This window comes from Sitophilus oryzae, unplaced genomic scaffold (genome assembly GCF_002938485.1).
Source record: "Sitophilus oryzae breed Bouriz unplaced genomic scaffold, Soryzae_2.0 scaffold_1809_pilon_pilon, whole genome shotgun sequence".
In the NCBI taxonomy this organism is placed as follows: Eukaryota; Metazoa; Arthropoda; class Insecta; order Coleoptera; family Curculionidae; genus Sitophilus; species Sitophilus oryzae.
In genome coordinates, this window is record NW_022146512.1 from 714,665 (window position 1) to 739,045 (window position 24,381).

The window sequence follows — 24,381 nt, forward strand, 5'->3', positions numbered from 1 at the left end:
CTGTTAAGAAGAGACGTGGATAAAGCTCTTATAAACATGATATCTTCATATCTGTCAGAAAGAGAAATCATTATAGAGGCCGAAGGAGTGACTACTACTCAGACCATAAACAGCGGTGTGCCCCGAGGGTCTGTACTGGGACTCTGTGGATTGTAATGTACGATGGTCTATTGGAAACAGATATGCCAGATGATGTCAAACTGCTCGGGTTTGCTGATGATGTTGCCGTCGTTGTAACGGCAAAACAAGAACAGATACTGATGGACAAAGCAAACACCGCTCTAATAAGGGTGTCCAACTGGATGCAGACAAATGGCTTAACATTGACTCCTGATAAGACAGAAGCAATACTCCTCACCAGGAAAAGGAAGATGACGCCAGTCGAATTCAAAATTCAGGAAGTTATTGTACGACCCAAAAATTCCATCAAGTACGTCGGTATTTGGCTAGACACAAAGCTCACTTTTGCAGAGCACACTAGTAGAACTTTGGAAAAAGCTGGAAAAACTTTAAGCGCGTTAAACGGCATAATGCCGAATATCGGGGGTCCCAGAGCCTCAAAGAGAAGAATACTGGCATCGGTAATACATTCACACATGCTCTACGGTGCGCCAATCTGGCACACAGTCACCGAAAACAGAAAGCTTACGCAAAAGTTCGCCTTAATGCAAAGGCAAGTAAATCTGCGCATTTGTAGTGCTTACAGGACAGTATCGGAACTAGCGGCCGGAGTATTGGCGGGCGATTGACCTAAAAATCAAAGAGAGAGCCAAGAGATACGTAGGACAAGGAAGTCTAGAGTTAGAGAATGAGGTTATGAGGCAGTGGCAAATCAGATGGGAGAATGGAGTAAAAGGAGAGCAGTTGAGGAAACTAATCCCGGACCTGAGAAGATGGACAGAGAGGACCCATGGAGAACCGGACTACTTTCTTACGCTGGCACTCACCGGTCACGGATGTTTCAATACCTACTTATTCAAGTTTCGCAGGAGAGAATTTGATAAGTGCAAATACTGTAATCAGCCTGACGATCGAGACCATACAAAGTGTCCGAGATGGGAAGATTATCGGTTTGGTTTGATATATATATATATATATATATATATATATATATATATATATATATATATATATATATATATATATATATATATATATATATATATATATATATATATATATATATATATATATATATATCAATATTATATATGTATATATATATATATAGTATTTTTAATACCTATTTAGAGGTACCAGCCGTTTTAGTAACTTAACGTATGCGGCTTCTTGCACCATCTAAACCCGCATGAAAAAAATTAGGTTATGACCTTTGTCATGTCAAATGCTTGACATATTTCTTATTGCATTGGCGGAGTGACTTGAAATTTCATATTATCAGTGGCGGTTTATAATAATAAAAATTAATTTTATGAAATTCTAAAGATGTTGACGTATTAAAAAAAATATAAAAGAAGCGCACTAATTTTAAAAATATTGTTTTATTAACTAGATACCGAGTTTTCTTAAAAAAAAATACCTATATTATTTAAGATCTCGATTTAAGGCTTATACCAAAGAATATCTTAACTTATACTTATGCTTAATGTAGTAAACTATATTCAAAACGATTTAGGATCTCGATTTAAGGCAATTCAAAAAGCGTCTGATGCACTAAAAGTATAATAAATAATATAACAAGAAGTCGAGCAAGCAGTAATAATATTTATTTAAGGGCTCGTTTAAGTACAAATTCTACAGAAAAACAGGTTTAAAGAGCTTTTCGCTTTAGCAGCATGGTATTTGTTCAAAAATAATATTCTTTTTAATCTGATTCCAGGCATTTCCAATAACTGTTTTCTTCCATCCCGTTTTTTAAATGAAAACCCATTTTTTTAATTCCCAAATATAACGAACTTTTGGAAATCTTAGTTTCTGGAGACTCTTCGATAAATTGCCGGAAAATAGTTTCTACTGTGATTTTATCCTTTCGCGCATACATTTTGTAAATTACTTCCCTCAAACAATGTAGGGTATTCTTTGTAATTCGGATTTTGCTCCGGGAAACGCTTGCAGACATATTTCTTCTAAATTCGAAATCTGTAGCTCTGTTTGGTTTTTCAAAGATTATATAATGTGCATTCTGGAACTTTTAGTGCTTCGGACGTTTTTTGAATTGCCTTAAATCGAGATCCTAAATCGTTTTGAAAATAGTTTACTACATTAAGCATAAGTTTTTTGGATTCATCAGAATATCGCATTTTTATATCTTATTTTGCGTTATGACATTAACATGAAATGTAACTTCAAAAACGTGACATCTAACAAATTATTAATAATCGACGTTCATTTTTGTTGGTAATTTTTTGTTTCAACTGATTTATTAATAATAAATAAGGATGGTGTTATTCTAAATGGGTATTAAAAATACTATATATATATATATACATATATAAGTCGGAGAACCTACAGCCGAAACAATTGGGCGCATTGACTTGTCCGGTTTATGAATTTTTGGCAAAGCATACAATTTTGGTAATGAGGGATTGGATACTTGCAATTTCCTCTTTAAAGAAGATCAATAAGGGTGTTACATTCTTTTAGAGTTTTTTTAACGTCTGCTACCATCTTAGACAAGGTTGATTCTTTTCCAAATTTATGTAGGGGCCATTATCGATTAAGTTGTTAACCTTATCGTAATAGTCTTTTTTATCTAATATAACAACCTTATTTCCCTTATCAACTTTTATATAGAAACAATCTTTGTTACGCAAACTCTTGACAATATTGTGCTCTTTGTTAGATTTTAATGAATTACTTGAAACAATATTTTTTGATAACTGATTTCTACAAGCCTCTCTTGCAAATACCTTAGAAGCCTCGGGCAAGTGCTGAATAGCAGTTTCAACACCAACGACGATTTCCTCCAAAGCGCTACCAGAGTTGGGCAATGCATACTTTAAACCTTTGTTTAATAAACTGAGCTCTTGTTTATCAAAAGTCTGCGAAGAAAGATTTTCCACTATGTTTATGTCTCTTTGGAAAACATGTTTGTTTTTAGAGCTTTTTAATTTTTTAAACTTATTATTCAAAATGGACATTTTATTAACAAATTTTGAATTGATAACCACAAACATATTTCTCTGAAAGAGACACCAATATATATATTAATCATCTGCTGTTGATGCTAACATGGTTAGCGAAACGCGCGTCCAGTGTAAAAGTAAAACTGTTTTGGTGTATTGTGGTGATTTAGTGTTTTTATTTTGCTATGTAACACCAAAGGTTCCAACCCTCAACTGTAATGAATAAAACCGGCAAAACTTTCAACGCCCGAAGCATGATGGATGAGTTAATGGAGTCACCTGAAGGCTGGAGCCGAGTATATGGTGTGGTTAAAAATATCTTGGAAGAGAAGATTAGGGACGAGTGATTACTAGACAACCCTTATTATGAAGTAATGCGAGAGCAGTTCCGTAATAAGAGGTGTAGGAAACGGAGGACGGGAAGTTTTTAGTCAGTAACCGAACTCCAGGAAATTCGAATCCGACACACGCCGACCACCAGAACACCAGGTCGGTAAGGTCTTTAGAAGATTTTTTACCCCTCTCGAAAAAAAAAATAGTCGGCTGTTGAACTGCCGGCTGTAGGATTCGATCCTACAACCTTTAGATTGGTAGACGAGAGTTGTACCTCTACGCCACCGGGCATCTATGATTTTAGTTGGTTATGTTTTTATTTTCACTTACTTTTTTTAAAACTTTTTGTACTGCTGTCTCCACTCTCTATACTATCTTTTGATTCTGGTCGTTTTAAAGATAGATATTTTTCACATGTATTTTCCTGAAATTTTGTAAAATACTGTAGATTTTCATAATGTTTAATGCTTTCTTTCACTTACCGGTCTCTTTTCTAATTCAGTAGGATACTTCGAAAAATATCCAATAAAAAAATCTATTAACCGTGTCGCATCATGACTTAGTGATACTATGTCTTTTGGGGAACTGAGAAAGACTTTTGAATCTAATTGAGTATTGTACACTAAAAAAATAATAAATAGTAAAGAACACACGTACAGGGTGGCCCATTAGTGCGACGAAGTCCAATATTGTCGTCGTTGTCGAAGATATGAAAAAAAGTTTTATACAAATGTTGCATGGTTTATAGAGGGGTATATCCTAATGAAAAAGTTTTAAATTACTTTAATTTGCACCCCTAATTTTTTGTACAGATTTGGATTCAGCATAAAATTCCCTGGTGCAATTTCAAAAAAATCTTCAAACTTTATCATAACTTTTTTTTGGAACACCCTGTATACAATAAAATATATTTAGGGTTGGGTTGGTTGTTTTAATGGTGCATTAAAACACTTTTTCATATCTTTGTCAACAACGACAATATTGAACTTCAGAAATATCAAATTTGACAGTATACAGTTGCTTTTGAACAGGCAAAAACTTACTGCGTTAACACCCCCCGTTAGTTGTCTCTGATAATAAGATAAAACCCATTCTTGATGAATATGTGTTTGTGGACCCTGAATTATTGTAAATTATCCTTACCATTTGAATTTGCAAATATTAATGATGGTCCCCAGCAAATAGCTAAATTATATGAGTCCATTTTGTTGTGATCTTTGTATTTCACCACCTCTATAAGGTGAGCCATAATAACGTAAAATGTGGCTAAATGCGATTCGCTTAGATATTTCATGAGCGTTAATTTAATTCTTTGATGTTCTTTAGACGTCACCTGATTTATATCCATCCCTAAATAAAAATTTTGATTTAGTATAGTAAGTTTAAAATTATACTGGACAAGATTAATGCAACAAATAAGTTACAGTCTGCCTGGCGAAAAAAATATATGACAGTGACATTTGTTGTCTGTCGAAAGACAGACTATAGCCGGTGTATTTCATATTGCTGATTAGGTATGGTATTTATTGTACCGTATGATGAAAAAAAATTGGTCAAGTGCGAATCGGACTCGCCCACGAAGGGTTCCGTAGCATTCATTATCTATACAACATTAGACACTATATTATTATAAACTTTTTTTCCGATTTAGCTGAAATTTTGAATGCGCTTGAACGAATGAAGAAACACATTAGGTACTAAGAATTGTGTTAATTAGCGATGGGAACTATCGAATGAATTAGACTATCGAATGGTTACTGAATGAATGATTTCAACTATCGAATGGTTTTATTCGAATAAAATCATTCATTCATTTGTATACTAAAGCATATGTGACAACCTCGCCGTGCAACTAAATGGTTATCGTTCAGCCAGGACTATCGAATGCTTTTGATAAATGAAATTTAGTCATAGTATTCGTTTGATTTTTGTGTGCGTCAGTGCATTATTAGTTCTTCCAAATTTTTATAAATTCACCTTATAAATACTGTGCCAATTTTGGGTTTATTAAAATATTTAAAATACTAAAATAGTAGTTTTTTTTTAATTGAGGATTTTGTGCGTGTGCAGGTGTCAGAATTTTTCCGAAAATTTGTGTGATTTTCCGTAGCCCGATCTTTCAATTATTTTATTTTATATGGTATATATGGTCTATATTTTAATGGGAAATTTTGAGAAGTAGCAATTTTTAAGAGAGATGAGATGAACTTAGAATTAATTTTAAAAATACATATTTGTATTTTAGATGTTTAAATAATATGAATTAGTTGAACTTAATAATCATATTTAAGTAATGTGGTTAAGTAAATGGTTATCGAACTCAAACTATGGGGTGAGAAAATTAAATTGAAAGTTTTACACGTGCCAGTTTAAAAAAAGTTAACGATGTTTGTATTTTGTTTATGCTAATTCTCTTACCTGTAGTTTTTTGCGAAGAAATATTTCATTTATTTTTTAAAGTAAATACCAGTAAAAGTAAATATTATTTTTAAATAGTAATATAAAGTACATAATATTATAAATAATTTTGATTTATAATTTTTATTTATATTTTCCTTCCATTACACTGCATGCTTAGAAAATTAATAAATGTTTATATTTCATGATATTAAAGTTTGTTGTTAATATAACAAATTAGTTCTGTAATTATTATTATTTAATAAACCAACGTTGCCACACAAAAATTTAAAGACTATATTATTTTTAAATAGGATCTAATATAAATAATTTTGACATCTAATTTGTTGTTTATATTTTGCTACTACGTAAAAAAAAATGTTTATATTAAATTATTTTAAATTTTGTTGTTAATAGGTATAACAAATTATTACTGTTATTATTATTTTATTAAACCAGTCTTTGCTTAAAAACATTAAAATCATTTTCCTACATCCAAAATAACAAGTATTATTGCAGTGTAACAACAGAATATTAATAAAAAAAATGCAAAATATATAGACATACTATCCCTAACTAACTAAAGCCAAACAATAATATTCTTTGCTAATATCAACTAATACCAATATATGGCAACAGCGCTCTTCATAATGTATTTTCTGTGTAAATACTAGCACCCCAATAAAAAAATAATGTGTCCTTATCTTTTTATGACTCCGCAAAAAATCAAAGATGCCGGCTTCTTTCATAACATTGCCATCGACCGCTGTCGGGTTTCTCGGAAAGAAACCTACGTCGCCGGGCGACAACTAAAATCCAGTTAATATTTTATTATAATCGATCCTGACAAATAAATGAATTTCATAAATGAATGAATTTTATAAATGAATGGTTTTTGCTGCCGGATTACTAGAATACAATATTTCAAGGCAGATGACGCATCTATTCGATAGTTTTTATTCGAATAGTTTTCAACGAATGTTTTTTTACTAGCTATCGAATTATTCGAATGAATTGCGACTATCGAATGTTTCGATAGTATTCATTCGATAGTTCCCACTACTAGTGTTAATCAATAATAAATATGTAAAAAGTAAAAATAAATATGTAAAAATATGTAAAAATTAAAAAAAACGAAAAAACGAAAAAAAGTCGCCTTGGCTAGGATTCGAATCTGCCTTACTACGGCTCCAACGTCATAGCAGCGTAAAGTCCTAACGCTTTAAACCACGCGGCCACCGAGGACTTAATAGATTCTATGTAAAATTCTTACTTAAAAGATAATGTTTAGTGGAAGTACTTTTTTATTTATAAACATTTATTTAATTCTGTTTTTAGTACCGTATGATCGAGAAAAAATGGCGTCAGCATTGGCTATGAAATAAAGATCGCTGTCATTTTATATGTAAATTTATACGGGAAATGTCATCGATCATCATTTCCCAGCCAACTGGAGCCCTTTTTTTCGATCATACGCTATTTGTTCTTATAGCGGCAACAAAGATACATTATCTGTAAAAATTTCAACTGTCTAGCTATAATGGTTCATAAGATAGACCTTTGTGACAGACGGACGGATGGACGGATAGCGAAGTCTTAGTAATAGTTCCCGTTTTTACCCTTTGCGTACGGAACCCTAAAAACGGCGTCAGCGATGGCTATGAAATGAAGATCGCTATCATTTTATATGTAAAATTATATGGGGAATGTCATCGATCGTCATTTCCAAGCCAACTGGACGCCTTCTTTTTTTCGATCGGACCCGTACCGTGTGAACTCGGCCTTAGGCTTGGCCACTCGGCTATGACTCATACGCCCACCGACGTTCGAAGAAAGCCGCTAAGAATTTTCGAGATATGTCTGGACTGTCTGTTTCTCTCATATATAAGCCGATGCCCGAAACCTGAAGGGGATAGAAATAAATAACCGATCGACGCGTAGAGTTACAATCGCCGCGCTAATTCAATATAAATTTCTGTTAGATAAATAATTAGATAAGTTGTAAATAAGTTATAAATAGTTCTTTAAGTTTTTTTTATCGTTATTGTTTTTGTTAATTAGTGTTAAATAAATAGTGTTTAAATAAATTGTGACTTTCTATCCACACGGAACCGACGAAAAACGTAACAATTGGTGTCAAGTGTGGCGTGCGTGATAGACTAAAAAAAAATAAAAAGACTAACAATGGCTCCGAAGAAATTGTTGAAAGACTTGAAAGTGTCCGAATTAAAATGCATACTGGAAGAGAGGGAATGCGAGACAGATGGAAAGAAAAGCATTCTGCAAGCCAGACTGAGAGACGTTTTGATTGAGGAAGGTGAGGATCCTGACACCTTTTGCTTTGAGTTGCAAGGTGACCTTGACTCGTGCCTACAAAAATTTGAAAACAATTTGAATAGTAAAATAATTGACTTGGAAGTTAATTTAGAAGATAAAATCAGTGATAAAATTATGGAAAATTCCCAGGATTTAATCAACACATTAGAAGATAAGATCATCGAAAATTCTAAAGATATACAGGCCAGCTTTAATAATAAAATACAGGAATTAGAAGAAAAGATAAAAGTTAACAAGACAAAATAACAGAGATTGAGGAAGATGTAAATAGAAAAATCGAAATTTTGAAAGAACAAATAGCAAAAGCAAATTCACCAAAATGTCAAGAAACATCGGAGGGCCCGACACTCGTCGAAAATAAGTATATATCAAAGTCAGTTATTAAGCCTCCACAGTTTGACGGAAAAACCGCTTGGGCCAATTATTTTTGCCAGTTTGAGGCCGCTGCGAGAGCGAACGGATGGACAATCGCTGAAAAGGCTACCGCTTTGACTGTCGCACTGCGAGGAGATGCGACTGACATCCTGCAGACACTGTCACCATCGGAACAGGGAGATTATCAGCAATTGGTACGACATTTACAAATGAGGTACGGCCAAGCTCATTTGGAACATGTCTATCATTCCCAGCTAAAAAATCGCATTCAAAAGTCAAATGAGTCTCTGCAGGAGTTTGAAGCCGACGTAGCCCGCCTCGTTCGCCTTGCGTACCCTGCTACGCCCGAGAATGATATGGAGCGGTTGGCAGTACAGGCATTCTCCGATGGCTTACGTGACAAGGAGACAAGACAAGCACTTCTCCTAGCCCACCCAACGCACTTGGTGGATGCTTTAGCACGTGCCCTAGAATTCGAGGCCGCGAAACAAAGTTCTCGGTCTTTAGGAAGAGTACGGGCCATCGACGAATGTTCCGACGAATCCGTGGAAGGGATTGTTCGGAAAGTAATGGACCAGTACATGGGCAAGAAGGGACCGATTCGTTGCTGGAACTGCGGACAGGTAGGACACGTGCGAAGCCGTTGTAAGGAGAAGAACGAAGAACCGGCTTCGTCGAGGTCGGAAAACTACTAAGGGTCGAAATAAAGGGGCACACGTCGACCTCTACCCAACATGCCCCAACGAAAACTGCTCAAGTCGCCTCGCTACAACACAAATTCAACAGCATTTTTGTGGATGGTTTTGTTGATGGAGAGTTCCGGACCATGCTGTTGGATACAGGTGCGACGAAAACTATCATCAGACCGGACATTCTTAAAACATCGAAGAAGGTTAAAACAACACAATGGCGACTACGTACTGCTACGGGGGGCTCCGCTGCTGTCCAGGGAGAAGTAAACCTTAATTTTGTTATTGGCAGCACCAGTTTTGAACATCCAGTGTTAGTAGCAGATATCGAAGATGAACTAATTCTCGGAATGGACATTATGACCACTAGAGGTTTTGAACTAAACTTCAAACAGGGAATTTTGAAAATAAATGAAGAAGAAGTGGTTCTACATCGAAAATGTGAAGAGACGCTTCGCGTGGTGGTAGCAGAAGATGTTTCGATCCCTGAACGCTGTGAGATATTTTTGGATAGTTGCCTGGAAGGTAAAATGAATAATGGGAGTATTATTCTGTTGGAGCCAAGGAACCATGACAGCGAAATAGGACGAGGGGTCGCTGTTGGAAAAGCCCTGCTACTAGCGAAGAAGACTGTACCGGTGAGAGTAATGAACACGAATTATTATTCTGTATCCTTGAAGAAGGGAACCCTGTTAGGGTACTGTTGTTCGGTCTCCTCAGTCATTCGAAGCGTGGAAGCCTCCAAAGTTTCGACTTCAAAAATTCCGGACAAAATGGTGAAGGAGTTAGTAAACGTTAAGGGATTATCTCCCGAAGATAGTAGAAAATTGAGAAACCTGATAATCAAGTATCAAGATGTGTTTGATAAAGGAGAAGCAGGACATAGAGGTCGTACCAATTTAGTACAACATAAAATTGACACCGGAGATGCACGATCAATCAAACAAAATCCGAGAAGACTTCCGCTCGCCAAATGTGAAGAAGCTGACAAAATCCTTCGAGAAATGAAAGAAGAGGGTGTCATCGAACCATCTAACAGCCCGTGGACATCGCCGGTAGTACTAGTAAAGAAGAAAGACGGTACCACCAGGTTCTGTGTTGATTATCGGCAGCTCAATAATGTTACCAAGAAGGATAGCTATCCCCTGCCGAGGATAGACGATACTCTAGACACGCTGGCGGGGTCAACGATATTCTCTACGTTAGATCTGAAGAGTGGATATTGGCAAGTCGACATGGCGCCGAAAGACAGAGAGAAGACAGACAGCGTTCTCGGTGGGCTCCGGACTGTGGCAATTTACCGTCATGCCTTTTGGATTGTGCAACGCGCCAGCTACATTTGAGAGACTAATGGAGTCTGTGTTAAAGGGACTATCCTGGACTACCTGTTTAGTGTACCTGGATGACATCATAGTGGTTGGGAAATCCTTTGACGATCATCTGAAGAATTTGGAAGAAGTTTTCAAGCGACTAGGGAGCTCTGGTTTGAAACTTAGCCCCAAGAAATGTCATCTGTGTCAAGAAACGGTACACTACTTGGGCCATGTAGTCTCCTCCCAAGGAGTTGCGGTAGATCCACAGAAGATCAAGACAGTGGAAGAGTGGCCGATACCTAAAGATAAACATGAACTACGAAACTTTTTGGGACTATGCACATACTATCGCCGCTATGTACAGGGTTTCGCCACCATCGCAAAACCATTGACCAGACTTACCGAAGGCGAGACGCGTTTCTCTTGAGACGCGTTTCTCTTGAGATTCTGACGAGGCATTCCGGAAATTGAAGAAGGCCCTGACTAGTGCGCCCATACTTAGCTACCCTCTTGGCAACGGAAACTTTATATTGGATACCGACGCTAGCAATGTTGCGTTAGGCGCTGTTCTGTCTCAGATCCAGGATGGTCAAGAAAAAATTGGTTATTTTAGTAAGACCTTGTCGAAACCGGAAAGGAACTACTGTGTAACCAGACGAGAATTACTAGCAGTAGTTAAAGCAGTGGAACACTTCTACAAGTATCTCTATGGAAGAAAGTTCTTGTTAAGAACAGACCATGCTGCTTTGAAATGGCTGTTGCAGTTTAAGAATCCTGAAGGGCAGGTAGCTAGATGGATTGAACGATTACAAGAATTTGATTTCGACACAGAACATCGAGCTGGGGCGATCCATCAAAATGCCGACGCACTTTCCAGAAGACCTTGCGATAAGGACTGTAAGCATTGTTCCCGAGCAGAAGAGAAAGAAGCGAAACTCCTAAGAACAACTGTGGTTAAAGATACTTGGCAACCCGAAGATCTTGCAAACGACCAAATCAGTGACCCAGAATTAGGCTTAGTGATTAACTGGAAAAACGCGGACCAAAGACCAACGTGGGAGGAAGTTTGCAGATATTCGCCGAACGTGAAGTCGTACTGGGCCCAGTGGAATTCCTTGGTAATAGATGACGGGTTACTCCGCCGTGTGATTGAGAGGCCAGAGGGACAAGAAGAGAGAAGGCAGATCGTCATTCCAAAGAAGAGGATCCCGGAGGTCTTGGAGGAAGTTCACAATGGAACCAGCGGTGGACATCTTGGTGTTACCAAGACACTTGGCAAGCTGCGTGAACGGTTCTATTGGGTGAACTGCACAGAAGACGTGAGGGCCTGGTGTAAGAAATGCGACGTTTGCGCTGCTATCAATGGACCACAAAGGCGCGGTAAAGCTCCAATGCGCCAGTACAATGTAGGCAGTCCTTTCGAACGAATAGCAATCGACGTGGCTGGTCCTTTCCCGGAGACGAACGATGGCAACAAATACATTGTGGTAGTAATGGATTACTTCAGCAAATGGGTCGAGGCCTACGCGTTACCAAATCAAGAAGCGTCCACCATTGCTGATGCTCTTGTTAAGGAATGGATCTGCAGGTTTGGTGTTCCCATGGAGCTGCATTCAGATCAGGGAAGAAACTTCGAGTCCAATCTGTTCCAAGGCGTCTGTGAAGTCCTTAACATCCGCAAGACCAGGACGACGGCTCTACATCCACAATCCGATGGGATGGTTGAACGCATGAACAGGACCATCAACCGTTATTTGGCCAAAGTAGTCTCTGACCACCAAAGAGACTGGGACAAATTTCTTCACCTGTTCCTGTTGGCCTACCGCTCATCCGTCCAAGAATCCACAGGGCAAACTCCAGCCAGCATCGTTATGGGACGGGAAGTGCGTCTACCTTGTGATCTGAAGTTTGGTTGCCGACCGGGAGAAGATGTCGCTGGAGAAGATTATGTCCACAGGCTACGTCAAAGGATGGACGACATCCATCAGCGAGTCCGCCTAAATATTCAAAGCGCTAGTGACCGAATGAAGGAGCACTACGACATTCAAGCTGAGCATGGGGGATACCAACCAGGGAATTTGGTGTGGCTGTACAACCCGCAGAGACGTCGTGGATTATCTCCAAAGCTACAATCCTCGTGGGAAGGCCCATACGAAGTCGTGGATAGAATTAATGACGTCGTATACCGTATCAGAAAATTGCCAAAAGGAAAACCGAGGATAGTTCATTTCAACCGTTTGAGCCCTTACCAAGGCGAAATAGAAGATCGTGCTGGGACCGTGAGAACCTGCAGCTTTGATCCCCCGGATTCGGAGATGTCCTTTGACGATTTCATGGGCCGATACAACAGCAGTGAGAAGGCTCACTATGGTGTAACCAAAGAAAAACAACGAGACCTCTTTTCCGTGCCTCCTGATTATTCGCTCGCTCACTGTGTGGCCCGAGATTTGCGGATGTCCAGAGGAATCGCTGCGACGTTCAATGAGAAGTTTGGGCGTGTCGGAGAACTACGCCGACAGGATCCAGAGGTTGGAAGCGTCTTGAGGCTAACCGACAATGCACATGGTCAAGCAAGACACATCTTCTACCTGGTCACCAAGGAATGGTCCCCGAGTAAGACGACTTATCTCACTCTATGGAAGACCCTGATTGAACTGAGAGAAGCCCTGCTGAACAATAACATTACACGATTAGCCATTCCGAAGCTGGCGTGTGGACTGGATGGTTTGAGTTGGCGTACAATCCGGAACATGATTGAAGTCTTGTTTAGATTTACGGGAATCGAGATCCTCGTTTGCTGCTATAACCCAAAGCTGAGATCGGACGAGAAAACTGTAGACTGCTTTTTCTACCAGACTTCTCAATGCACCAGGGGCCAGCTTTGCAAATACCTTCATTCACCGTGTACATCTCGGGACGAGCATGTACCTAAGAAGGGGGCAGTGTTGCGGACCCGTACCGTGTGAACTCGGCCTTAGGCTTGGCCACTCGGCTATGACTCATACGCCCACCGACGTTCGAAGAACGCCGCTAAGAATTTTCGAGATATGTCTGGACTGTCTGTTTCTCTCATATATAAGCCCATGCCCGAAACCTGAAGGGGATAGAAATAAATAACCGATCGACGCGTAGAGTTACAATCGCCGCGCTAATTCAATATAAATTTCTGTTAGATAAATAATTAGATAAATTGTAAATAAGTTATAAATAGTTCTTTAAGTTTTTTTTTATCGTTATTGTTTTTGTTAATTAGTGTTAAATAAATAGTGTTTAAATAAATTGTGACTTTCTATCCACACGGAACCGACGAAAAACGTAACAATACGATATTATTTTTTTACTTTTATATTGGTATAAATTTTATCCAGGTACATTTTCAAAAGTATACAGGGTGAGTCTTAAATAAGTGCAAATATTTTTAGAGGTAGCATATTTCGACCCCAGAAACACGCCTATGAGGTTTTTTTTCGCGAAAAAACAATTCTGAAAATTTGAAATTTTTTAGTGAAAAAACATAACTTCTTGATGCAAGAAAATTTGCAATTTTCTTGCATCAAGATTGCATCAAATTTGCTTTCTTAAATTTGCAAGAAAGAAAACCCAGAAAAGATCCAGTGGTTCTGAAAATTTGAATAAAAATTATATATTTTTTTAAATTTTCAATATAAAATAACTCGGTTATTTTGGACTTATTTGAAAAACGGAAAAGAGAAAATATATTTCTTTTATCGAGATCTACAAACCCTGACCTCTACAATATACCAAACAGACCTCTACAGTATATGCAGAGTGCTCGGGAGAGTTGCTGTGCAGGATGCTAAGGTATGGAAAGCTATACATAGATTGGGAACGATTGCCAGTTTACGAGGACCGGTTTCGCGCTGCTTTGACTGTCAAGGTTGTCATCATAAAAGCTCCAAATGTACGAAAAATGAAGTGTGTGGAACCTGTGCTGGAGACCACAGTACCCATGGATGTAAGAAAGCAAAGATGTGCATAAACTGCATGTGGGCAAATGAAAGATACAACCTTCAATTTAAAACCAATCACACAGCTCTTGACCAGGAGTGCCCATCCCTGAAATACCACAAGTCTTTTGAGAAACAAAACTGATTATGACTAGTTAATGGTATTTAATACACAAGACGATATATTGGAACAAATTATTGAAGAAAATGAGGTACAAGGAGAAATGGTGGATATGAAAAGGTTAGAAATTATTAAAAATAACAAAGAATATGTATTAACTATAATTCATTTTAATATCAGAAGTTTAAATAAAAATATTGATAATCTAATTTTATTTTTAGAAACATATAAGTTGCATCATATAGATATAATTGTACTTACTGAAACTTTTCAAATTGATTCCACAAAAAATTACAATATTGCAGAATATCATACATTTTATAATGAGGCTACATATAATAAAAACGATGGGGTTGTTATGTTGGTAAAGAAAAATTTAAACGTTGATTTCTCTTTCACTCAGTTGACGAACTCGAAGGCAACACTTAGTAGAATAAATTTTGAAATAAATAAAACAACTTACGGTTTAACAGCAATATATAAGCCCCCACCCATTCCAAAGGTTAACTTTGTGAGTGACATCTACACTTATTTAGAAAACTTAACTCATTCTAATGTTGAAATTTTTGTAGGAGATATCAATATAAACATCATGGAAAAAACAGATAACCATGTTTTAAATTAACTTACAATGATGAATGCACTTGGTTTTCAGTCTTATATTAACTCAGTAACAAGACCTAAATCAAAAACTTGTCTGGATCATTTATTTATAAATAATATAGTAAAATCTAATAAATTAAACTTTAAATCATATATCTTAGAAGAAGTTATAACAGATCACAGCCCAATTATGCTTACAGTTAATCAAAAAAATAAACATATAAAAAAAACTCAAGAAAATAAAACAAAATTTAAATTAAATATTTATAAATTTAAAACGCTTTTAAAGAATGTTGATTGGTCTATTGTTATTAATGAAAATAACTGCGAAAGGGCAACAAAAATTTTCTTAGATACTTACCAAAAATACATAATTACGTCAATAAAAACTAGAGATAGAATGAAGAAAAAATTAAGTAAAAATCTCAGCACCCAATTAGAAAGGGAATATAAAGAATACAGGAACGCTTTAAACAGGCTTATAAATAAGCAAAAAAATCTATATTACGAAAAACAAGTTGAAAACAATAAAAATGACATGAAAAATCTATATAAAATAATTAAGGATGCCACTTATGAAAATAATAAGAACAGTAACAACATTTCTGATATAAAAAATAAGGATGGTCAAAGCTTTATTAGCTTATTAGAAGCTGCCAATTTCTGCAATGATTACTTTATAAACATTGGGGTAGAAATGGAAAAAGCGATTCCTTTACAGCAATTTTTAGAGCAACAAACTAACCAGCCTATAACAAATTCTATTTATTTAACTCCCATAACAAAAAATGAACTAATAAATCATATCTCAACTTTAAAAAACAATACCGCTCCCGGCTATGATGGTATAAAAGCTGATATTATAAAACAGACACATCTTGAAATTATTGACCCATTGTTACATATAATTAATTTAATAATAACAAATGGAAAAATACCGTCTGAATTTAAAACCTCTATAGTAACTCCCATCCACAAAGCCGGCCCCAAAAATTCTATAAACAATTACCGTCCTGTTAGCCTCATCAGTAGCTTTGCGAAAATCTTGGAAAAGTGTATAAAGGTAAGACTCATTAGCTTTCTAAAGATAAATAATATATTATCAGAAAACCAGTTTGGATTTCTTGAGGGTTTATCAACTGTAGATGCAATGCACAGGTTGGTAACCGAAGTTGTTACACAGTTAAACTCAAATAAAAAATGTCAGTATTTTTAGACCTTCCCAAGGCGTTCGACACTGTTCATCATGGTAGGCTCTTAACAATATTGGAGGGTTACGGAATAAGTGGAATAACCTTGCATCTGTTTGAGAGTTACTTATCGGACCGTTTGCAAATGGTGAGGTTAAATAATCAAACCTTAAGCGACCAACAAAAAATTAAAATTGGAATTCCACAAGGAACGGTGTTAGGACCGATACTTTTTGTACTATATATAAACTCCTTATTAAAACTATCTATCAATGGTCTAACTATATCTTACGCAGATGACACAGCCCTGGTTGTTTCGGGAGATAGCTGGGAAGATGTAAAAACTAAAACAATAGATTGTTTGGCAAAAGTAAAAATATGGCTTCAAAATTCCAAATTAACATTAAATTTAGAAGAAACCAAATACATAGCGTTCTCACTCACGAGGGTAAACAGACCACAATATAGCATCATTGCAATTGACGATTATTCTATTAAAGAAACTCCATCAATAAAATATCTTGGAATTGTAATTGATACATTTTTGAAGTGGCAACCTCATATTGATTACATATCCAGAAAAATTCGTAAATTAGTTCATAAATTTTACCTTTTGAGAGACTTTCTAAATAAAAACATCCTAATTATGATTTATAAAGCTCTTGTGGAATCAATAATAAGGTATGGTATTTTGGTATGGGGTGGGCTTTATGAAAGCAGCTTATATAAATTAAATATAATACAAAAATATATTTTAAAAATAATTTATAGAAAAAATAGACTTTTTCCTACACACTTGCTATTTGATAGGGAAACTGTTAATGTTAGAACAATTTACATTTTCACAGTTTGTTCTTATATACATTCTCGAGCTGATTTAAAACCTCTAATCGACCATTCTTATGAAACCAGAACTCGACAAACTAAACAAATCAGATTACAAATGAGTACCAATAACCTTAATTTAAGGTATGTTACTTATTTCGGGCCTAAACTATATAATTTGTTGCCATTGGAGGTGAGAAATTGTGTGAAACTGAAACAATTTAAATTATTAAGCAAAAATATAATATATGGAAACTACAATCAATTTGAAAGGTATTTTGTCTAACTGTAGTGTATTATTTTTGTAAATCACTTTATTTAAGTATGTTTAATGGTTGTATATCTTGGTCATTCTTTTATTTTTTGGACAGCTTATTTTCGCTAGCACCTTTTTTTTACCACTTATTTTGATTATGTTGATTATGTAAGGTTTTGATATTATGGAATATCCTTTAAAATAAAATAAAGTTTCATTATACCTTTAACGTACATACAGATGTTACACATCTAGGTACTTCATCCTATAGATAATATTTAGAATAACATTTGTTAAATATCAAATAGTATATCATAGCTTCATTCAGTTGTATTATTATTATTATTAAATAAAATATATATTAAATAAAATTTGCACTTATTTAAGACTCACCCTGCATTATTCAATGTACTTACTGACTATATCCGCAAGTTTTTCACAAACTTCATATGGTATTAGAGGTTCTTTGAGTTCTCTAAAAAATAATTTTAAACTCCCTGTTAGCACGTCTGGATCTTTGCTGTACTGATTTAAGGTATTCAGTCGTCCGTTATCAACATCAAAACGTATTTTCTGAATAGTTGCTAAATTGCCTGAAGTCCTATATAATCCTAAAAAATAATAAAAATATTATAAACACTATATTTGATTTTTGCCCAATAAATAATCCAAAGATAAATATTTGATTATACACAGGGAGGTCCAAATTGTATTCGGGAATCTTCGATCTTCGGCAGCGTATTCTGCAGATAAAAATAAGTTAAAATCAGAAGAAAATTAGAAAAACTTATTTAAATTATACATTTTGTAATAAATTGCACTTTTTTTTCATCCTAAAATATTCAAAACTATTCCTAAAAACTGTCAATTTGTCCAATTTTCGCTTCAAAACGTTTTATTTTACCCAAAAATGTGAAATAAAACTTTTAGAAATGTGTATGTGTATTTATATTTTTGTGACATTATTATTTAAATGTCTTTTAAGTCCTACCGTGGAAAATTTGTGTAAAGAACATTGACTGGATTTTTAGTGAAATGGCACTAGACTACCTGTTTATAAATGTAAGGGTAGGTTTCATTTTAACATAATTTGTATTTATTTTTAGATTTCCTTTAACTAAACGTACAAGTACCTTGTAAGAAAATGATTAAATTTGGTCGCGTCTTAAAAAAATCGAAGCAATATTTTTAGATATTGATCTCCCTACAATAATAACCACGAACCGCCACTGGTTTGAAGAGGAATAACTTTTCGTCCGCACCGGTATAAAACTACTGAGTGAGATAATATACATTTTCGCCATTTTTTATGTAAAAAAGGACTCTTCAAAAAAAACTGCTACGAGTAACCGTTCTCAAGATATTTGAAATGTAAATGATCAACCCATGTCATCATTGACAAAAAGAAAACATGTTGACAGTTTAGTTATATGACTGAAATGGTAAATTTGATAATTTTTTTTATTAAATTAATCATAATTCTTTTTAGAAAAAATATCATGAGAAATAAACAAACAATTTTTCACTATTGTGTTCCACTTTTATAAATTTTAATCAGTTACTTCAGTAGCGTCCTCTGTATTTTCTTTATTAAATAAATTCATTAACAATTATTGACTCAACGTAAAACAAAATCAGCAAACTAGTGAGTTCCTCTCTTTTATATTTTAACATATATGTTAAAGAAAGTGAGAACAGCATCAACCGGTGTTTAAGTGAGCCATATTAAAACTCCTTCGTAGTCTCGCTAATTTACTTGTTGATATGTCTTTCTATAATCTTTTTATTTATTGTTAACAAACAGATATTTAAACATTTACCTAAACTCATTATATTTTCAGGCATTTCTATCAGTCTGATGACATCGTAAATAAATTGAGGAACAGGTATTTCAGATTTGGAGTAAATTTCCTTCAGCGTATTTCCAAAAATGGGCTCGTTCTTGTAGATGCCCTTCTTTTCAAGAATTTCGCGACTTGATCTTTTTCCTGAAAAATGAGCACTGCTTTAGTAAATTATTAAAACAAAATTGGCATAACAAACTTACCTAAAAATCTAAGTAGAGTGCTTTTAATTGTCACTTTATTGTCCGTTAGGTATGATTGTATTTTTTCATTTTCCATAAACTGTTTAGCATTTTTGGTAGAATTGAAATGTAAAATGTATGTAAAATTGGAGCTATCTCTTAACTCGATTTCAGTAGATTTTGAATTTGAATATCGAACTAATCGGATAGTAACATCTGCCTTTAGGAGTTCCTGTAATTGAATAATGGGAATAGTATTCTTATATATGAAGTTTGATCAACATTTACAGAAGTAATTGAGTAACGAACAGGTCGATGCCGAGACATTGTCTTACTGGGTAGTATATGTCGCATGCAATTTACAGAAAAAATGTAAATTTACAGAAAAAGTGTAAATTTACAGAAAAACTGTAAATTTGTATATTTCCTGTAAATTTACAGTTTTTCTGTAAGCTGCATGCGACATATACAAAAAATGTAGATTTAGAATGTACAGAAAAAAAATTAAGTTTACAGAGAAACTGTAAATTTACAGAAAATGTACAAATTTACAGTTTTTCTGTATATTCTAAATTAACATTTTTTGTATATGTCGCATGCAGTTTACAGAAGAACTGCAAATTTGTACATTTTCTGTAAATTTACAGTTTTTCTGTAAATTGCATGCGACATATGCAAAAAATGTAGATTTAGAATTTACAGAAAACAATTTAAGTTTACAGAAAAACTGTAAATTTACAGAAAATGCCCAAATTTACAGTTTTTCTGTAAATTCTAAATTTACATTTTTTGTTTATGTCGCATGCAGTTTATCTGTAAATTGCATGCGACATATACAAAAAATGTAGATTTAGAATTTACAGAAAAAACTGTAAGTTTACAGAAAAACTGTAAATTTTGTTAAAAATATTTTTCCACATCGGTATGGCAGCTCTACGCTTTCGTAGATCATACCTCTGGGAAAAAAGTTATCTCAAAAATTTATATTTTTGATAAAATTACAGCAAAGTAGCTAATATTTCTGTGAAATTCGCTCGAGAGAAATAGTGATAAGTTACAGTTATAAGATAAGTTTTATTTTTGATGGCGATTCTGTGAAACCTATTTGAAGTTTAGGATAATTTAATTTTTTTGCAGCAGGGAATAATAATACTGACTCGCGAATAAATTACCATAACTTAGATATTAAAATACTTACCCTTCTTTTCTTTGTATCGTTCACCCTGTATAAATTCTCATTTTCATATGATACATATTCTTCTTTTTCATTGATCAGCCAATTGCACGTCGACGTGTGTATTTTTATAACTCCCTTGATGTCAAAATTTTTCGAACTCTGGAAACTAAATAAAAAATATTATAAGTATGAATATTCAGATTCTTTTAATTTTAAAGCCTGTCCTAGAAATATTTCGAACGATTTTGATAGACGACATCCAAAAATTGACAAAAAATTGATACAAATGTTCAGTGGTGGTGTGTTATTGTCTTGTATTTTGTACCTTTATTACCATTAACTTTATTTGTGCATATTATAATTAAATTATAGTATCACAGAATATCTAGCTTGATAGTATGTACTTGTACATGCACGCTTTCTAACAAATATTACTATATTTAGCAACCCTCTAAACCAAATACAGATACATATAAAGTAAAATAATATTATAAAGTTTCCTAGAAAATATAGAATTTCCTGATATATTTTTTTCGGTACTTTCGGGACTCGGTAACAATAATTAAAAAAATTGGCGCCGGGAGGCACGTATAACCGCCCATACTAAAATATGTTAATAAAAAGTTGGTAGGCAGTTCTTTTAGTTTCAAAGTAAAGGAATTTTTTCAATTTTTTTTACCTCAAAAACTGCGACTTTGACTGATTTTGATGTTATTACAAATTTTGTTGCAAATATTATTCCTAATCTTAAATTGAAAACCGCGTTTCGCTAGCTACTGTAATTATGGAGTTACGATTTTTTAAAATTTTTAACACCCTCCCATACCCCCTTACCAACCCCCCACCCCCAACAAAAACTAATGGCCAGATTCTCGGGTGCCACAGTATTTTTGTGCCAAATTTGGTTAAAATCGGTTTAGCGGTTTTTGAGTTATCGTGTTTTAGACGGACAGAGAGACACCATGAAAATATTTTGTATTTAGGTCATTTATGACCCAAATAACTCATTTTGAGTGAAATTAAAAAAGCTTTTTTTGCCGATCTTAATAGCCTACCATACCTGTTGGTATGGTCGGCTAAAAATGTTTTTTGTTACATACGAAAGTCCATTGATACTTTCTAGCGGTCGAAATCAAACTCTTCTAAATAAGTAGTGATTCTATCTCGAAAGCTTCATTCAGAACCCCCAATTAGTGGAATAAATTAGTGGTTTCAATTACACTACTTTATACTTTTTAGTTTACGATCATTCACAATTTCTAAAAAACACAATTAAAATTAATGAAATATCCTAGCAACAGCTTGCGGTAGTCTGTTGTATCCATAGAGAAAGCATAATATTCAGCTTATAAAACAATAAACTTTTAATTTCTAACCAAAATTTTTCTTGACGGGTGATAATCAAAAGCCAAAATGACATTCCTCGCAAATTTTGAAGTATAATTAGTGGAAAAGTCACTTTTTTCACTAATTGAAAATTACTAAGCAATTTTATTGAAGTATAAATATGTTATTTTATTATTTAGTATGTTGCTAAATGGCATTAGTTAATATTTTTATCCTATGTTTTGATACGCATTTACATTTTTAATTGAAAATGTATTTTTTTTTCAACTTTGGTTCAGTTGGTTTATGCTGTTTGATGTAGATTTTAAGTTACCTATGTTTTTTATTCGTATTTTTTTAAAAAACCGGGCAATTCCGGTTCCTAAGGGTGCAGCCACACTATCCTAAAAACGGCGTATCGGCGTAACGGCGTAACGACCTTGAATCGATTTCCAGTAATTCTATTGGCTGAAACATTCATCTGTCAGAAATTTTATCTGTCAAATTCATCTGTCAAAAATTTCAGCCAATAGAATTACTGGAAATCGATTCAAGGTCGTTACGCCGTTACGCCGATACGCCGTTTTTAGGATAGTGTGGCTGCACCCTAAGAGGGGCGGTACCGATATTTCCGATTCCAAAAAACATATCGGTCACCCTAGTACGCGTAGGTCCAAGTCGACTGGCTGTCTATTGAATAGGCAGTGGTCGTAGCACTTGATTTTTTGCAGGCATTTTACCACTTGTTCCAACAACTCTGGAAAACTGAAAATTTTTTCATATCATTTGGTTTTGTTTTTGAGATATTAATATGTAATGAAATATTAATAACTTACAAACCACAATGTTACAAACCTTGTAGCGAAGAAAAAATTCAGAGAATTCCCAAATTATTTTTTGTCCAGACAAAACTTCAACCGAAGATTGTAATGACTAGTAATATAATAATAAGCTATGGACGGATGTTGTTTCAAAACAACATTTAAATGCTCTAAAATAGTAGTATATTATGTTTCCTGTCTGATATTTAGATTATTTGTTTTGCAAAATATACAGGCAATGATGAAGCACCACGAAGATATTTTTACATGAAAGTTTTTTTATTTTAAAATAAATGTGCTTAGTTGATTTTTCATTAAAGTTTCAATCTAAATATAATCGCCGTTATTAGATTTGATAATCTGTAATAAGAATGCTAGAAGTCTTTTATGCTCTTCTGTTGTGTGTGAAGTTGTAAATTTTTAAATTATAAAGTTGTATCTCAGAGAAATAATAAGTAAACAGGCACAGAATATCTAGCTACGCAACGTAGCGTTTATCAAGCAACTATCTTGCGTAGTGTGTGCTCTGATATTCTGTGCTCTGAGTAAAGATAGAGCTATATTAACAACCATCACGTGGTTATTTACGGTTTGAACTTCAGTTGAGCACAAATTTATATTTTTTTCCGTTGGCTTAAAGCTTGATTTTCATGCATCCGTTATACATTGGTACGTTGGTCCGACGGTGCTCTGATTGGTCATAGCGTTTTCGTGCCACTTTTCTTCCGTAAATATTTTACTTCAGCCCGTCAACGGACCCGTTCATACGATAACGGATGTTTTGACACTTTTTTGACAAATTTAATCTAACAATAATAAAAATATAAGTAAAATAGCAAAATCGTTATGGAAACGAAAATATAAAATAACACCAACGTATATCCGATAAACGGAGGCATGAAAATGCAATAAATTTAAAAACTGCGTTATTTTCTAACCAATCAAAGTCTTTAAATTCTACCAATAAAATTAATATCGTATCAACGTATCGTCGGACAACCGATGCATGAAAATCAAGCTTAACGCCAGCAGTGCTTACAAAAAATAACTATTTTATTTTGTAGATTTTCTTGCAGTGGGGAAATACCCATATATTTTTTTTTAAATTTATAACATAAATAGTTATATAACGCGAAACGTTTTTTATTTAACGTACCGCAATTCCAGCATTATTATTATAGTTCTGACTTAAAGTTTAGAACGGAAGAAGTCCAAAATAACGGAGTTATTTTACTAAAATTTTGAGAACTACTGGATCTTTTCTGGATTTTCTTTCTTGTAAATTTAATCTAATACCTATGTTGCCATATTATCAAGAAATTACGTTTTTTGACTAAAAACTAAAAAAAATTCCAAAAAATTTTTCAAAAAATTTCTAATTTTCAAAAAAATTTTTTCGCGAAAAAACCCTCATATGTGTGTTTCTGGGGTTAAACTATACTACCAGTTACCAGTTAAAATACTTGCACTTATTTTTGGGACACCTTGTATATATTAGATTCAGGAAAGCTTTCAGCACAATTTGAGCAGTATATTAT

At 34.4% G+C, this 24,381-nt stretch overlaps 1 protein-coding gene across 2 annotated transcripts in view; it reads right to left on the reverse strand.

The window, feature by feature from the left end:
• The window catches only part of LOC115883105, a 79,025-nt gene that overhangs the window by 6,385 nt on the left and 48,259 nt on the right, over nucleotides 1-24,381 (reverse strand). For both annotated transcript variants that reach the window (XM_030901400.1, XM_030901399.1), the window contains exons 3-9: nucleotides 20,718-20,862; nucleotides 19,541-19,751; nucleotides 19,314-19,481; nucleotides 17,910-18,104; nucleotides 4,563-4,769; nucleotides 3,902-4,041; nucleotides 3,750-3,843 (exon numbers count right to left, since the gene is read on the reverse strand). In XM_030901400.1, coding sequence (XP_030757260.1) covers nucleotides 3,750-3,843; nucleotides 3,902-4,041; nucleotides 4,563-4,769; nucleotides 17,910-18,104; nucleotides 19,314-19,481; nucleotides 19,541-19,751; nucleotides 20,718-20,862 — 1,160 coding nt within the window. The remainder of the gene's footprint in view (nucleotides 1-3,749; nucleotides 3,844-3,901; nucleotides 4,042-4,562; nucleotides 4,770-17,909; nucleotides 18,105-19,313; nucleotides 19,482-19,540; nucleotides 19,752-20,717; nucleotides 20,863-24,381) is intronic.